Source organism: Canis lupus, chromosome 5 (assembly GCF_011100685.1).
Source record: "Canis lupus familiaris isolate Mischka breed German Shepherd chromosome 5, alternate assembly UU_Cfam_GSD_1.0, whole genome shotgun sequence".
Classification (NCBI taxonomy): Eukaryota; Metazoa; Chordata; class Mammalia; order Carnivora; family Canidae; genus Canis; species Canis lupus.
The window spans coordinates 29,172,975-29,191,080 of NC_049226.1; the positions used below are offsets into that span (position 1 = coordinate 29,172,975).

At 44.8% G+C, this 18,106-nt stretch overlaps 1 protein-coding gene across 1 annotated transcript; it reads left to right on the top strand.

The window, feature by feature from the left end:
* The first annotated feature begins 4,289 nt into the window (after positions 1-4,289).
* MMP8 (matrix metallopeptidase 8) lies at positions 4,290-15,040 on the top strand. Its single transcript, XM_038536353.1, has 10 exons — positions 4,290-4,514; positions 6,042-6,286; positions 6,924-7,072; positions 7,160-7,285; positions 9,724-9,885; positions 11,162-11,279; positions 12,020-12,153; positions 12,631-12,784; positions 13,456-13,559; positions 13,719-15,040. The coding sequence occupies exons 1-10, from the start codon at positions 4,380-4,382 to the stop codon at positions 13,820-13,822; spliced, it is 1,431 nt and encodes a 476-aa protein (XP_038392281.1). The 5' UTR covers positions 4,290-4,379; the 3' UTR covers positions 13,823-15,040.
* Positions 15,041-18,106: the final 3,066 nt, after the last annotated feature.

Below are 18,106 nucleotides of genomic sequence, written 5' to 3' on the forward strand. Positions count from 1 at the left end.
GTGTGAGAGCCTTGGGGATGCCCGCACACTCATTCACCCCGATCTCTGGGCCAAATCCATCATCGTCCAGAATGCAGCTGCAAGGCCAGTCCATCCAGGCAGGCTTCATGGGCTCCCCTGGAAGGATGAGACTGTTCCTTGTCCTACGCCGTGGTGGCCTGTGTCCTCCGTTCACCATCTTTTGCAGCAGAGCCCCTCGGTCCTGCTGGCACCATGTGGGCCCAGGCGCCACTCCAGAGATTCTGACTCAGCGGTCGGAGCAGAGCCCGTTTATCTGTCTTTAATCCAGATTCTGATGAAGAGCCAAGACGCAGAGCCATGGTCTTGTTTTGAATTTTTCCTCCCTGAGCCAGCAAAGGGCACACCCAGAAGGATCGATAGGAGGGTATGTTTGATGGGCTCTACAAACCTTATTCTCATTACCTTAAAGATGCAGATAATAACCAGCAGTCCTCGGGCTGCTGTGGGGCCGAAGGGACCTGGTCCAGACGCTTTGCGCACACGTGCAGTTCCCCCAGCAGCGTTCGGCCAGCCCTGCTGCTGCTGTGATTTTACCGAGACCACCGGTGCTCTGCCCAGGGGTGTCTGACTCACCCAAGTGTGTCTGGTTGCACTGAGTGCCGGGCACGGAGGGAAATGGCATGGAAGCGATTTCATCACCCAGTGGCTTAACTGTGAACACTTCCCTTTCTGGAAAAGAAAAGCCTTCCTAGCACACTAACTCCACTCGCAGGACAGACAATGGCCTCCCCGCAGGAGGTCACCATACTGGAGGCCCACACCAGCTCTCTGCCACCCTGTGTCCTCTACCTTCCTGATGATGCTGAGCGAGCGAGGGAGGGAGGTGCTGGCGTGTCGGCGGGGGGCGGGGGGGGGCTGCAGGGGAAGATGAGGCTCAGAACATCCGAGGTGAGCTGCTAAAAGTCGCACAAGCAGGAAGTGGGAGAATTAAAGCTTGAGCCCAGTTAGTATCATTCCAAGTGCAGTATTCTTGCCCCTTTCAACACAAATGACCCCAACAATGATCCTGTTAATGCGATCAGTGTGTCAACCTCCATCCTGCTCACCAGCATTCACAAATGCACATGGACAGGAATCCTGCCTTTGTTCACGTGAACCCGATGAGCCACGTGCCCCTGGGCTTAGGGCACCCTGCCTCCTCTGCTGGGTCCCGGTCCCCATTAGCAAACTGACTCCCCCTCCCAGATCCCAGCACACGTTGATGCGTCCAGGCGGCTTCCCTGTGACCTACGCGCATCCCAGCTGGCTGAACACCAACCCCCCTTTCTTTAATGAAAGAGAAAACCAACTAAATTTCGCAATTAGTTTCATCTCTTTGGGCCTAAATAGCAAAACTGAGACATTAAAACACAACTTGCCATCTCTGCTGTGGGCAGCACTTCAGATCATTGGACAATGTTGCTGCCAGAGGGGCTTGGCGTTAGGGAAACGGATCCTGCCTTATCCAAAACTCCTGTTCCGTGGAGCAAAGCCTTCATTTTTAATACATCATTTGCTTTTTTTCCCCCCTCTAGTAACTTGACTCAAAAGGCCAATAGCCCCCAAGTTCACACTAAGGTTTAAATGACTGGAGGTCGATCTTTTCCCTGTAGGAGGTTTTCACAGGGGAGAGGGCCTAAGGGACCGCTGGGCTCCAGGCGTCAGCAGGAGTGAGACAGGGACACCAAGTGGGCACGTGGCAGCCAGGCATAAAGAAAACAGAAGCTGCAGGCACTGGAAACCCATGTGTCCCTCTCCGCCCCTCGCTGGGGCTCCAGGAGCACAGGTGACCTGTGGTTTCAGTGTCCGAGGATAGCACAGGGGTTCCACAGGTCCAGACGCAGCCACACGCTCCCCTCAGGCAATCTGTGCCACCTGTCAGCACGCAAAGTGTCTGTGTGCCCAGGCCGCCCTCATGACCGAGGCTCACAGCCCTACTCTCCTTACCCATCTCATCGCTCCCTTGCCCCCCCACCTCTGGCAAGCCCTCGTCCTCCATATGTGAGTCTTGCTTGTTTTGATTTTTTGATTTTTTCGACTCTACACAAAAGTGAAGTCATGGTGTTCGCCTCTCTCTGTTGGACTGACGTCTCTTAAATGCGAGGCCCTCCGCATCCAGCCACGTTGTCACAATGGCGAGGTCTCACTCTTGTTGTGGCTCTGTAGTATCCTTGTGCACACTCCATATCTTCCTTACCACCTCTGGATGGGTGCAGGTGGCTTCCAGCCCTCGCAGTAAACCCATGCTGCAGTAAACGTCTGCAAGTGGTCTTGTTCCTCGTTGGTCAATACCCAGAAGTGGATTACTGGAGCACATGGTACTTCTGTTTTCATTCATTTCATTCATTCAAGTTGTATTTAACACAAAATTACACAGACACCACCAGGTTTGGATCCTTGTCTAAATCACTTATATTACATTCAGGAGAAAGTACCTTCATGAACCTTGTGCATAAACCAATGTGTCATCTCCATAGGCTAGACCAATGTTAAGGCATTCTTATTCGGTAAAAAAAAAGATTTTCTCACTAAAGACCTAATGTGGAGGAAGCCACAGCCTGATTAAGTTGTGCCCCAGGGATGGTTGGCATGATCATGACCTCAGGACAGCTTGAACAGCCTGGGGGTGGGCAGCTTGCCCGTGCATACAAGGAATGCATTGTCACATCTCTGCATATCCACATTCTATTTCCCCTCCAAGGTCCAGCTCAATGTCGGCCTCCTCCATGTGGCCTTCCTTGATTGTGCCTCCCTCCACCATTGCTTTTTCCTCCACACTGCTGTAGCATTTCATCTACTGCTATTAACTTATCTCTAATAAGCTAATACCCATCACAGCACCTGGCACGTGGTAGGTGGCAGCAAATGTTTGTGTGAATGCAGGAATCTATGTCATGAATATTAATCTACTGCCCAGATATGCTCTAACCCTAGACATGTTTTTTGGGGGGATTTTTACAAAGCTTGTGAGAAACCTTAAGAGGGACCTGAAGTCTTTACCATAGCATCTCAAACAAAAACATTACTTACATACTAACACGTCCTGGATCACACACATTGATGCAAACATTTATACGCAAAATACCTGTCCTTGCAGAATATATAAATACACATAAGTGAGCACATACAAATATATACATCGTGACCTCATCTCACACACATAGAGTCAGAATAGGTGAAACAGGTGACATGATTTTAGAACATGCCTCTGGGCCCCTGGCCTGTATGGTCACCTGGTCTGTAAACCCTCTCCCGAGGCCTTTTCCCCGGGGGCACATACACCACCTCTCATTCCTCCTCTGTGAGCACCAGCCAGGGTCCCTGCTCCACCATGGGAGGGTTTAATGTGGCCAGATGGAGTAGCCATCAGCTCAGGCTCTCTGGGACCGAATCCTAGCCTCCCCTCACCACTCAGCATGTGACTTGCACAAATCCTCTTACTTCCCTGGATTTTATTTCATTTGCAAAATGCAGAAACACTAGCATCCTGCCATAATATATGTACAGCGTGGATGTTGGGGACATAATAAATAATAATTAATAATTAATAATAATAAATATTAGATTTTTTTATAATAAATTTATTTTTTATTGGTGTTCACTTTGCCAACATACAGCATAACACCCAGTGCTCATCCCCTCAAGTGCCCCCCCTCAGTGCCCGTCACCCATTCACCCCCACCCCCTGCCCTCCTCCCCTTAAATATTAGATTGTTATTATCAGTGTCAGCATTGCTGTCTTCCTCCTTCCCATTGCAGCCTGTGCAATCTGGATTTTCTCTACTACACTGATTACACAGTACATAGGTTTCTCTACTACACTGATGCCAAAACCACATCCTCCAGAAGCTGCTCTAGGACCCCTATGCTAACCCTGCATGGCGACCACAGTCCCAGGCACACAGTCCTCCCAGCAAGGGTGGCTAAGTACAGGGCTCCTCCAAACGGGCTCTGTGGTACCAGGATAATGACGCTAACCCAACAAGGTGCCTGCATGAGCTAATACAGCCTCTGCACCTTCCCACCTAGAAAATGCAAACCCACAGCCAAGTGCTGGTTATTACCCTCTGGAGCAATTCCCCAAGTCTTCTCCTACATCAGACAGCTTTGCAAAAGTAAATCTCTAACCAAAATCCTAAGAGCAAAGAATAGCAAATTGCACTATTTTTTTCTGTCGAAAGATCCGCCGCCCCCTGTTGAGGAATACTAAATCACATTAGAACATCGCAACAGTGTCAGAGCGTAAATAACCTGCGTTACTTCACATTCCTGATGTGTGGCAATTGTTCAAGACATGGCTTTTATAAGGGGTCAGAAGAGAGAGCCGTGAGTGACACAGGACCCGGCAACCCTGAGGGACCCAGGAGAGGAAGGCCAGGATGGCAGCGTTTGCAGATAAGGCCACGTTGGACCTGAGGAAGCTCCCACTTCTGCTCCTGCTCTGCGTGCAGCTCTCACACACCTTTCCAGTTCGAGGGGAGTCCCCAGAAGAGAAGAGCACACGAGTTGTTCAGGTAAACCCACCCGCCAGCAGGTGGTGGTTGACGTGCTGGTTCTTACGAAACTGTGTGGGTTGTTTCTTCTTTTTAGTTAAATCAGCCTGAAAGGAGTTATATGGATGTTTAGTTTGGGCTCAAACATCAGGAGTCCAGAGGGTTCCTCGCTGGGCTCTTTGAACTCTGGGAAGATACTGCTGTCGAGCTGCCCCCAGCCAGGGATCCCGTTCAGAAGGAATGGTCTTAATTATAAAAGTAGGGGATTTTCTTTCTGACTCACCTAAGATTTTCCTCAGCCATTATAGGCACCCCAGTCACCATGTCTGGTGCCATCTCTATGGACTTGTCCTGAAGCCAGAAATCTCAGGTGGACCAGAGACCACAAGGACAGGAGATTAGAAGGAACTAGAAGTCAGTTTGTGATGCAGTGAGATTTCCTACATCTGATTATGTATATAAACGTTTATGAAGCAAAACCAACGGTTACTTTCCATTGTAGGAAAGTTGGACCAAATTTTGAAGAAGCACCAGAGAACGCTGTCAGAGAATTTGTTGCGCACAATTTCCTTAGCTTTGCAGTTATAGAAAAGTAGTATTCTTTTTGGTTTTTTTCCTTTTCCTTTCTTCTTACACATCCCCTACAGTGATCTACCCCTGGGCTAGAGGCTGGAGCCCTGTGAGCCTTGACTCTGTGCATGACTGAGCATTTGAGTCGTCCTCATGGCATTCCTGGGATCAGCTGTTATTATTCCCACTTTAGAGACCAAAGTGGATCTTAAATCAGTTAAATGACATGTCCAAAAATTCAGTTAATCTGTGGCAGAGCTGAGATTTGAACCCAAGCCTCTCTGAATCCAGTAAAAGCACAAAAGTGCTCTGTCTTGTGTCCCTTGCCAAGTGGAAGGTGTCCCTGGGCTGCTTAGGGTGAGAGAAGCCTCAGAACTGGTTTCCTCAGCAGCGTCAGTCCCTTCCAGAGGAGCTGTGGTGGGTAAATGGCTAATGTCAAGGATGGTGCTGTTACCCCAAACCCAGTTTGCAGTTCTTCTTGTGAAATTTTCAGTTCTCATTTAAGAAGCACCAGGGAGGTCTGGGATCTGAGTTGTCATCTTGGCAATTTCCTTCCATCTGTGCACACCCGTGTCTTAGGATGATTACATCTTCTCCACAGTATTGGAAAGATAGTTAAAAGAGAATTTTCATTGATGCAATTAATACCTCAAGAAATCAGTAGCCAGTGCTATTTATTTTTTATAAAAGGAGCCAGTCTCCCGACTGTGTACTAGCACTTTGCATGGGGACTTGGGCTTCATCCCTTATGAAATACCTGCTTTCATGTATAAACACTAACTGGAACACTGGATGTAAGGGGGCCGTTCTGGCCCATCGTCCCTGTTCCCTCAAAGTCGACCCCCAAATCCGTGTGTTTGCTCGTCTCTCAGGGTGTTAGTCTGTCAAAAGTCTGCAGTGACTTAGAGAGGATACAGAATGCCCAGAGAACTGCAGGAATCACCCAGCCAGTCCCCTCCCATATTTGTCTTTGCCCAGGACTACCTAGAAAAGTTCTACCAGTTACCCAGGAACAGATTCCAGTCTGAGAGGAAGAACAGCACCAGTGTGATTATGGAAAAGCTCAGAGAGATGCAGCGATTCTTTGGGTTGAACGAGACGGGGAAGCCCAATCAGGAGACCCTGGAGATGATGCAGAAGCCTCGCTGCGGAGTGCCCGACAGCGGTGATTTTATGTTAACCCCGGGGAACCCCAAGTGGAAACAAACTAACCTGACCTACAGGTGATGGCTCCTGGGACCCAGAATCTGACGGGGGTGTTTATGGAGCATGTGTGATGTGCCAGGCACAGTCCCAGGATGTGGGATGCAGGGGAGACAGGTGTCCCTGCCCTGAAGAGCCCAGAGTCTTGTGTGAAAGACCACAGACCCCAGAGGCCTCCTCACCCCACAGCCTGATAATTCTTGTCCTTCTCCAGCAATCTCAAAAGGATGATGGCAACATTAGGCTGCCTCTCTATGAATTCCATTAAGGACTCAAACGAGGCTCGCTCATTGCTGAAGAGACTATAGCCCCACCTCCCTGCATCTTAATGATGACAGTATGATCCCCAGTATCTGTTCAATACTCTGATTTGCTCAGTACTGAGCTTCACACATACTTAATCCCCACAACTACCCTATGAGAGGGCTACTATTTTATGATCATCTTATGAATAAAGAAATGTTTTAGATTTAAAGATAAGGAGTGAGCTGCCCAGAAGCCACATATGTCTGCAGCCCTGAGTCCCGCAACTGCTCGCAGACCCTCTCCAGGGGCAGCTCGGCATAGACCACTCACTCCTAAATGGAGAAGCTTGGTCTGCTGATGGGTGGCTCTTCTAAACCATAATGAATCCTTCTCCCGTTTTCTCATTTGAAGGATTATTAAGTACACCCCACAGTTGTCAGAGGCCAATGTGGAGACAGCTATTCAGAAAGCCTTTCAAGTATGGAGTAATGTATCACCCCTGACCTTCACCAAGGTCTCACAGGGAGAAGTGGACATCAGGATCTCTTTCGTCCAAGGAGGTGGGCTTGCAGCTGTGGTGCTCATACTTGCTTTCCCTGGCTGAGCTGAGACTCCACAGGCACCCCATGCAGACTGCTCTATTTCAGATCATGGTGACAATTCGCCATTTGACGGACCCAATGGAATCCTCGCTCATGCCTTTCAGCCGGGCCAAGGTATTGGAGGAGATGTTCACTTCGATGCAGAAGAAACATGGACCGAAAATTCTAGCAGTAAGTCAACCAAAGTCATGTCAACAGGCAGCTTCTAAATATGTGTTTCTCACATAAGAAACTCCCCTTGGACACACACACCCAAATTCTGCTAACATTTCAAACTCACACAAGCTGACCACTTTAAATTTTTGCTACCTCATAATACTAAGTCAATTCAGGTTTCAAAAAGTCCTAAGGCTAATTACTGACCGTGTTTTCCTAGGGCAGAAATTAGAAATCTACAGACTATGGCTAAATCCTGCCCGGTCCTGTTTGTATAAATAAAGTTTTATTGAAACAGCCACCTTTACTTGCTTCTGTATTGTCTATGGCTATTCTCACCATACAACAGCAGAGCTAAGTACTTGCTATGGAAACCACATGGCTCACGAAGCCTGAACTACTTACCATCTAAACCTTCACAGAAGAAGTTTGCTGACCACTACTTTTGGGTATATGTTTTTTTTAATATTCTGAAATTTCATGATGTATGGAGAAGGTCCTTATTTTTGAAAATTCAGAAATAATCAGGTTCATTTAGAAAACTATTCCACTTAGAAAACAGTCACCGTCCTTTTGGTCGAGTTATTTCATCTTCAGGGAGCTCTTTCTCGGTGGTTGCTCTTATGGGACAAACCACCCCTTTCAGGAGAAGACCTGAAGGGAAGAAATGGGGATGAGTAAGGAATATCCAGGCCAGGTGGAACTTCACAAGGCCACTGGGCAGCAATATGCCACAGAACACTGTAGAAAACAAGAAAGGAAACTTTTATCTTTGCTTGGGATCTGCTCCTCCCACCATTTTCTCAACATATACATTGTGTTTATTTCACCCAAGTCCCTGTACTGGGAGCTGTGTGAACCCAAAGATAAATATCTCTCTCCACTACTTTGGATCTCTGTTGCCCTCCCCACTGGTCCATGTGGTCGTCACCTCTTACTTGAACTAAATGATCCAAATTCCCACCTGGACTGTCAACCTCCAATCTCTCCTACCTTGAAGTTTTCCCAGCATGCCAGCAAAATTTGCATTTGGAAAGTCCATCTCAGATTATGTTACCCTCTTGCTTAAAGTCCAAGTGTTACATTTCTGGACCCGTAACACTCAAATTCCTCTCCTTGGCATTCAAGGCTCTTGTTCGTTTGCAAACTCGTCTTAACACCTGTCTTCCTGTTTCACACTCAGAAGCCACATTGCACATTCACTGTTCCTACATCACACCATGTATTCCCAACCTCCCTACATTTGCTCACGTTACACCCCAAGTTCCTCCTTTCAAAATCTCTTTCTCTGCTCTGCCATATGCTTCCCCTTCTTGACTTCCAGCAGAAATGGGGACTTTCTCCTCAGAATGCCAACAGCCTTTGTTTCTCTTTCTCTAACTGTTCTCCTCATTGTGCTGTGCCATTCACGTTGTTGGCGTACATCTCCCTCTCTCAACTGTGCTTCATGACAGAACCCCCAGAGCCCCTCACAACCTACGCCAGGCCCTCAAAAATGTCTTCTGAGATGTATTCAGGAATGCAAAAAAATGCAAGGATGTGATGATCAAGAGAAAGGGTCTAGGAGCATGGATAGAATTTCATGAGGCTAATTATAAATAGGAAGTTGAATGCTCTCGTCTGAGCACAGGTCATGTCATCAACCTGGATTTGACCTCAGCTGTACCTCTTATCAGTTGTAAGACCTTTAAAGAGGTATCCAAAATCCATGGGCTTCAGTTCCTTTACTGTAAAAATATTTCTAATGATACTTCACACCAATGTTGTGAGGACTGAATAATATTACACTTCCCAGCATATAGAAAGTACTCTTTTTTGTTAAGGGGGGCATGTAAGAAAATGCATGGTGTGTTTATGGGATGACCAGAATGAGGCAAGTCAAGCCCTCAAGTGTCTGCTGGGCAAGGGAAGGTCCTTGGACCAGGCCAAGTTCTAAGGGCTCCATCTGACAGAAGTGTGAGCCTGGGAAGGGGGTTCCCAGCTGGGAAAAGCGCTGCTCCTGGAAGTTAAAGATGGCAGAAGGAGCAGGGTTTTTCTCTTTCAAACAAGGGGGAAGATGGAGAGTCCTTGAAGATGCTTTGAGAACTCAGAATCAAGAAGGAGCTGGTGCTGGCTGATGGGTGACCAGGGAGGGAATGCAAGTCCATTTGCATCTGAGGCTACGCACAGCCCGGCATGTTTCTTCTCTAACTACCTGTGTGCTGAGGCTCTACTCAAGGGGCTGAGGGCCTGGGAGGCTGGAGAGGGCTGTGGGGCATCCCAAGACCATGGCGGCCCTGTCATCCCTCCTCTCAGCCTCAGGTCCACACCCAGGGAAGGGAAAATGAAAAAGACATGTGTGGAAAATATGGTTTCTCCAGCACTGTTAGCTTGGAAGCTGCAGTCCTTGAGGTTCCACTGTCTCCACCCTTGGATCCACTTGAAGCCACTCACCATGCATGCTTGTGTTTCAGATTATAATTTGTTTCTTGTTGCTGCCCATGAAGTTGGCCATTCCTTGGGGCTCTCTCATTCCACTGACCCTGGTGCCTTGATGTATCCCAACTATGTTTTCCACGACCCCAGCACCTACACCCTCCCTCAAGATGACATCAATGGCATTCAGACCATCTACGGTAAGAGCGTGGGAAGAACCTTGAGTACATGGTGAGGTGTGGGCATATCTGGGATGTTCTTTGCAGTCTTGTCCATGGTAGTGGAAGTTGGAGGGTACCCAGAGGTCTGTCTGGGGTCTGTCAAAGGTGGCAGGTGCACACTACAGAGTAACACTCAGTGGGGACACCACTGAATTAGATGTACAGGTGACAACCACATAGAAGTGTCTTTAAAACATTCTGCTTCGTAGAAAAGAAACAAGATAATAATACATATTATACTGTGTTTAAATTACACAGTATTTGATTCCACAAATATCAGATGCATGTAGGCAAAGCAAGGCATGTCAAGAAACATGCTCAGCAGAAGATACATATTGCAGGTAATAGAACTGTTGTCTGTAGAGGAGGGAGGGGATGGGAATGGAGGATGCAGGAAATGAACGTTTCTTAAAGATGTGGCTTATGCTCTTCAGGGAGGGAGATGGAGGCCTCGGCTCTGAGACAAGTAGGGACCATCATGTGTCCCCTCCCCCTGCCCTCCTGACCCCAAAGGCCGTAAGAACAGGGCACCCAAGAGAAGGTTGGAGCATCTCTAGGTCCCTGTGGAGGGAGGAGAATGGGGAGAGCACCACAGAACCAAGCATACCAGCACAACAACTCGGGGCTTCCTTATGACGATAGAACTTTCCAGAACAATGAGACTCACAGTAGCTTCCTCTCTTTCCTGACTCCTTTCACCCTGAAAAAACCTCCTTCCTTTTCCCTCCACATTTTACATTCTCTTAACTATTAGCCTAGCCATTCATTCAACAATGAAAAAACACATGAAGATGCAAATACCTACAGGAAAAAAAATTGCTAACATTTGGCTTAGATTTATGCTATAGGACAAAAGATGAACATTGGTTCCTTTCCTGAAGTTGGGAGTTGGTGAGACAGCTGGGAGTGGATACCAAGGGACAGAAATCCAGGAGGAACCAAGAAACGGGACAGGACAGAATTAGGATTTTAAAGTACAGGGAGGGGAGGAGGATGCACAGAATTCAAATTATTTTCTTTCACAACATAACCTGCACTTATCTCCAGAAATCACCTCTCTTATTTGAAATGATAATAATGAGGTTAAGAGAGTCTAAAACCTTGTGGGATCGTCTGATAGGAATTTTCGTCTTGCGAAAACCCTTCCCCTTCCTGGAAGAGCCCAGGTACTCCAGGAGTCACACTAGACTTAACCTTATAAAAAGATTTTCTTTCTTTTCTTTTCTTTCTTCTCTCTTTTTTTTTTTTTTTTGAGGTCCTTCAAGCAACCCTGTCCAACCAACTGGACCAAGCACACCCACAACTTGTGACCCCAGACTGACATTTGATGCTATCGCCACACTCCGTGGAGAAATACTATTCTTTAAAGACAAGTATAAGATTGAACTATTTCTTCCTTTATCTTAATTTACTGGCATAACTTAGAACTGGATTCTAATCAAACCCCATATTACACATCACTCAGCTTTTCCTTCAAATTCTGGGGTTGTACACCTCATTGCAATAGATTGTGTTTTCTGGGTAACTCAAAACATCCAGGAAAATTTAAAAAACAAAAAAACCTCAAACACACATAAACATTCAGATGTAAGTGATAGCATAACAGACATGGGTCCAGCTGCTCGGGAATGCCACACACGGGTTTCCCAGACACAGAAACATCATCCAGTCCCACCCACATTCAGTCCAGTAAAAGAGACTATCCTGGGATAAGCTGCGGTGAGGGGGGTGAGTCATTTCACTGGTTGGATTTTTCAATTTTCCATTGGCCACTTGTGATTGTGTGATCGGGACCAGATCTACTCCTATTGCTTTTGCTGGAATATTCTAAAAGTCTCAGCATTTTGTAGGAATACCAGTGAGACTTGTCAGGGTGTGAGGAGGACAGGACAGACATAATCACAGAAGGTCACTCCTAGGACCTCCTCTAAAAACTGCCAAGTACCCAGCTTCACCATAGAGCCCTGGCTGCGTGTTGGCTATGATGCTCACAAGCGGTTCGGTGGCATTGTCCCACCGTCCCGGGGGTCTGGCCGGGTGGGCAGTGGTGCAGCACACAGAGGGGCCGCCCACTCACATGTCCTGTGTGCCCTTCTCCCTTTTGCTCTGCTAGGTACTTCTGGAGGAGGCACCCACAGCTGCCAAGAGTGGAACTCAACTTCATTTCTCTGTTCTGGCCATCCTTGCCTGACGGTATACAGGCGGCCTATGAGGATGTGGACAAGGACCTCGTTTTCCTGTTTAAAGGTAATTGCCTATGGTCCTCATCCTGTTTTAGTTGTCCCTGAAGCAAGGGGGAGACTTCCAGAGTGAGGGGAAGTGAGCCGAGGAGAGCATGTTAGTGCTGGCCAGACACGGCTTCCCTCCTCAGCCCTGTTGGCCCACCTACAGAATGAGAACACCTGTAGTGTTCCTCCACCCAGGTATGACAGCCTATGAGTCCCCACAGCTGGCATATCGTCTCTGCATAGGAGGCTCACAACATGAGATAGTCCCCCAGCTGTGGGGCCGGACATGCCTGGCTAAGAAGCAGGACTTGTTCAGGTGCTGGGACCGTGAGAGCTCTTCCAGCCCATGAACTGAACTTGACCACCATGGTCTTTTAAAGGCTCTTGTTCCATTGTTGTTTCTGTGGTGAATTTACACAAAGACTAAGAAGTGGTAGCATATCATGTCATAGGAACAGAAGAACCGTATCTGATCTGTGACCTGACTCGTTGGCAGGCAGCCAGTACTGGGCTCTGAGTGGCTATGATATCAAGCAAGGTTATCCCAAGGATATCTCAGACTACAGCTTCCCAAGCAGCGTCCAAGCCATCGATGCAGCTGTTTACTACAGGAGAAAAACCTACTTCTTTGTAAATGACCAAGTCTGGAGGTAAGGCAAACTACTATTTCAGCTGGAGATCGAAATGTATCTACAGACCACCAACACCCTGCCATGCGATGGCTTTAAGATACTCAGGAGATCTTTGGTGGGCATTCTTCTTGGCAAAATGCTCAGTGTTCCAATGGATTTTGAAAGTGTAATTTTATAAAATTTAAAAGCCTTCCCAATGGTACTGACAATTCTATGTCAGGAAATAGAACAAATCTTAATAACACACCAGGATGAAATGCAAAAAAAGTTAGGAGTTGAATTCTAACACACTCAAGAAAATGCTATTCAGGTAGTTTACAGAATGTGGTGCCACATGGAACTTATTATCTCAATATTCAGAGAGGGTGGGGGGCAGAGGGGAAGGGAGAGAGACTGACTATGCGCCCATTAAGGAAATCTTCAGAAAATAGAAACCCTTCCTTTGGAAAACAATTTGTGCTACCCATCAGATGCCTGTTTTAGTGTTGATGCTACCCACATATTTTATAAATAGAACATACCCTTACGTAGAGAAGTTCACCATCCTTAGGCCCAGGAAATAAGACATTATGAAGACTGAATGAGGAAGTAGGTGTGAAGACACTTTGCAGAGTATATGCACTTTAAAGAAAACTATTGTCGCTATATACTATACTGGTTTTACAACATGGGACATTTTTTTTCATCAGATATGATAACCAAAGACAGTCCATGGAACCAGGTTACCCCAAAAGCATAGCAAGTATCTTTCCAGGAATAGAAAGCACAGTTGATGCAGTTTTCCAGCAGAATCGTGAGTAGAAAAAAAAACTAATAATAAATTTGTTTACATTTTTAAAATAGCACATTTGCATTTAAATGTTTTATTGGAACAGGCATGGGGTGTCGTCAATTGAAAAATATCTGAGATTTACCAGCTGATTGAATACATTATTTTTTTTTTTTTTCACAGACGTCTTCCTTTTCTTCAGCGGACCAAGATATTATGCATTTGATCTTGGTGCTCACGAGGTTATTAGGGTTGGTAGATCCAACAGATGGCTCAACTGTAGATAAAGCTAAATCAGAGTCACACATGTTGCATCCACTTTCTGCATGTGGAAGGAAAGCCTAGTTTGCATATCCATTTTCTTCTCTCCTGTTTATACTTTTCTCAACAATAAGTAATGTCATTTGTTCTCATTGTCTTCATTGGACCTGCCGTCAGTGAAAATACATTTGGAGCGTCCCATTGTCTCCAGGGCTGATTGAGTTCCTACGGATTCCATCTCAAGAGAGGAAATGAAGCCTTCCTTGTCACCTGACTATTCACTATTTCTTCACTTGCTTACCTAGCTTCTAAAATGCTCGTCTATAGCTAAGTCTTAAACATATCTTAAGCGAATCTGCTACATACAATTCAGCACTGGTTTTGGTGAGACTTAGAGACCATAAACAACATCAACAGCACCTCTTGCCTTTACTGAAAATGTGGTGCTATTTTCCACTCTTGAAAAAAAAATATCGTTGAACTATGTTGTGCCTTGAATTGTATCCCCCCAAGAAAGGTTGAGGTCTTAATCCTAGGTACTATGAATATACTCAATTTGGAAGTAGAGTCTTTGAAGATGCAATTAGTTAAAATGAGGTTCTACTGCAGGGTGGATGTAGGGACCAATGTCCTTGTAAGAAGAAGAACAACACAGACACGTAGTGGACATGTCTTTGTCCATGGGAATGATGGACAGACATGGGAATGATGCAACTACAAGCCAAGAATGGCCAGCAACCACCAGAAGCTAGAGAGGCAAGGAAGGTTCTTTCCTAGAACCTTCAGAGAAAAGAATTTTATCCTCCCAATGCCTTGGTTTTAGACTTGTGGCTTCCAGAACTGAGATAGAATAAACTGGGTTCTTTAAGCCACCAAGTCTATGATACTTCCTTATGGCAGCCCTTCCTTACGGTAGCCGGACATCTACCGGCGAATACAATATGTCTGCACTTAAGAAAACCAACACCAAATGACAAAATTGAACCCTCAATAAAGAGTATTGTCATCTTCCCCAAAAAGGGGCAAAAAGAGGAGGTACCACTTTCTCTTCTGTCTCTTCCCTGCTCTGTCCTCTTAGAGTCCAAGCAAATGTGTTGGTGTTTGGATCTGTTCCTTATTTCTTCTTTTCCAGGAATACTCAGGTGGGCACACTCTACTCATAAGTGGAATTTACCACAAAAACAGTGCTGGGCACAAAATTCAATGAATCTCATTAAACTAAATAAACTAAGCTGAGATGTACACATTTGATAGTGGTTCTTTTCTGTCAGGAACCATAGGATTCTGAGACCATAATGACTAATACAAACATCAAAATCATTATAATGTCATATTTGCAGTTGTTAGAATATAATGCAGCTTATTATACATTAAATGAATTTTAAGATATATTTATTACTAACACATTCTATCTTCTTTTTCTGTCAGTTTTTAAATCTCACAGGTAATTAATTTAGTAATTTGGTACCTTACTTTGGTTCAACATTTATTAAATAAGTTCAAAATAAATAAATGACTGGCTTGTGATCTATAATTTCTTAAGACATTACCACATATTTCATACAAAGTATAAAAACAAATAGCAAGTTTCAGTATATTTGCAACCATTTATTTTCTTGTCAGAATTATAACATTGACATGAATTTTTAGGTACTATTTCCACTTATAAAATATTTTATAAATATTCAACTTCCTTTACAGATTCCTCAAATATGTTAGCATATTTTTTCTCAACTTATTTTATGAGGATAGGATATATTATCATTTCATTCATTCATTCATTTATTCAACAATAAATAATCACCTACCTTTCTCAGGTACTGTGCTAGGGAAAGTGAGAGATAAAAGTAATTCATTGCATCAGTCTAACAAGTGCAAAAGAATGTAAGAACAGAGTATTTCATTTTTTAACATTAGAGTCAATTTCAGACTATCATAATTTCAGAGACTTCTTATGTCCATTTTTACAAGCATGAAGATGGGAGATTCAGAACACCTGCTAGGTGTGCTAGCTAGTTATGCTAGGTTCTTGTCCCAAACCTCATGTATATACACATTTTTGAGATGAGAACTGAGTTCTTATTATTTCTTTAACTGTATTTCAGAGTCCTAGGATGTGAACACCAATGTAAAGTGAAACAAAGAATTCAAAAATTATTCCTTTTTTTTAAAGTTATCTTCTTAATGATATGCGGTATTTTCTGGCCATTACACTGAGGTTTTATATGAATACAAGAGCTCCAAGAATCTAGGCTTAGATCTTAAATAATGAGATTATTTTTATCTTAGGTTAAATTTCTTTGAAAGCAAAGCCTAAGTCCAGCCCTTGGTGCAGTTATTTGACTGGGGATATGTTCCCGGGAAGCAAGAGTGGGGAGGCAGACAGAATGAGTTAGAGGGGAGAAAAGTCAATACAAGGGTGCTGTTGAGGCTTCTACAATGGGCAACCAGGGCTCGATGTCAGTTGCACCTCCTGAGAAGCCTACCCGACACTGTTCAATTGTTCAGATCTGGAAGGGACGGGAGGCTGACGCATTCAACCTTCAGTTCCCTCCTGCATAGGTTGGCTCTAGGATAATGCGCTGGGAAGGAAACAGAAAGCCAGAGGCATCTCCTACATTTTCCATGATGGGAGATTCAAATAATTGGAAATTGAGGAAGTCTTCTCTGGAGAAATTTAACAGCCCAAGAAAGAAGATTTATAGATACTGACAGGGTAGAAATGTCAACATGGTAGAGGTCACTAATGGTCTCATTAACACCTCCCCCCCCTCCGCCTTTGCTGTGATAAGACCCCAATTTCATTTGAGGTAGTAATACATCCAGCAAAAAGAATACATTTTGTGGTTTTTCTTATAGCTAGATGTGGCCAATGTTTAATTTCTTGCCAAAACGCATACAGACTATTATGTGGGCCTCTGGAAAGAGACTGGGGATTTCCTTTCTCTGCCATCCTCCTTTCTGCTGCCTGTAATGCTGATGCAACCATCAGAGCCTGAGCAGCCACTTGGAGACCACGAGGCATTGCACTGAGAAACCCTTGCAGCCAGGTGGATGTTACCCGCACCCTCAGGGGTGGAGAGTTGCCATACAAGCCCTGGGTTTCAATCTGTGCTTCCAAATGTGAGGGAGAAATAAGCTTTAATTTTATAAAGCAATTATCAAGTATTTTGAATACTCTGTTATACTCAACCAAATCTTATCCCAACTAATGCATCACATGAACATCTGGAACCTACCCTGCCTCTCTGAAGGGAAGGTCATCGGTTGGCAAGCCCTGTCCATGCTCACAGGGCTTCCAGTCAGCACTCTGGTCTCTCATTCTTAAATAGATTGCACAGCACAAAGTCTCCAAACATGTGAAAAAAATCTTCTAATGCAAGAAACTGGCACCCAGAAAGAAACTTTGAAGAAATAGAGACAATTCTGGGAGCAAAAGAAAATTTCAAGACAAACTTAAAAATAGTAAACATTCTCAAAAGATAAGACATATTCTATGTCCAAAAACCACTAACAAAATGCAAGAAAAGAAAAGAAATAAAGTATTCAGATAACTGAAAGAGCTCTTGGAAACTAAACAACTGGGAGGGGAAAATAATGTTGGCAGAAAGTAATAAAAGATATATCAGAAGCATGGAGGTTCAATCCACGAAGTCCAACAGATATGTATTCCATAAAGGGAAAGAGAAAATCAAGAGGAAAGAAATTATCAAAGAAACAACAGGAAAATTTTCTTGAAGTTTTCATAATGAAAGGGGCTGCTTACTGTCCAGCAATGTTAATGCAAAAAGAAAAAGAAAAAAGAAAAGAACATCACATCAGGATACACCATAACAAAATTTCAGAATATCTGCATAAAGAGAATATTTCCAGCATTTTTCAGAAGAAAACATATCAAGAATCAGAATTAAAGACTTCCCAGCAACAAGTCAGAGAACACTAAAAACCAATGGACTGTACTCACTTGAAGAGTGAACGTTAGGTATGTGAATTAGATGCCAACACGTTCTCATCTGCCTGAGATGGGAAGTGGCCTGTTTGGGGAAGGGAAGGAGACCTGGTCTGCTCAGCTGTTTCTGGGCTTCTCTATTCTGAGGGAGCTGGGCTATACAGCCAATGGTCTGCAGTGTCGGGAAGGCCTGCAGTTGTCAGGGCTGGCCTCTACCAGAAGGGAAACCCAACTGATGGGGGTGAGAAAAAGCCCAACCGTGCCTGCTCTTGAGAGAATATCCTACTGCGCCCACATTTTGAAGAAATGTCCTGCAGCTCAGAACTAACAGTGATAAAAAGGACTTTCATTTTCAAAAAAA

Excerpts from the sequence above, each read along its gene's own strand:
- MMP8 (XM_038536353.1), top strand. The coding sequence starts at position 4,380 with ATGGCAGCGTTTGCAGATAAGGCCACGTTGGACCTGAGGAAGCTCCCA. Across the intron at positions 9,886-11,161 it reads TGGCATTCAGACCATCTACG|GTCCTTCAAGCAACCCTGTC; the intron begins GTAAGAGCGTGG and ends TTTTTTTTTGAG. Across the intron at positions 12,154-12,630 it reads CCTCGTTTTCCTGTTTAAAG|GCAGCCAGTACTGGGCTCTG; the intron begins GTAATTGCCTAT and ends ACTCGTTGGCAG.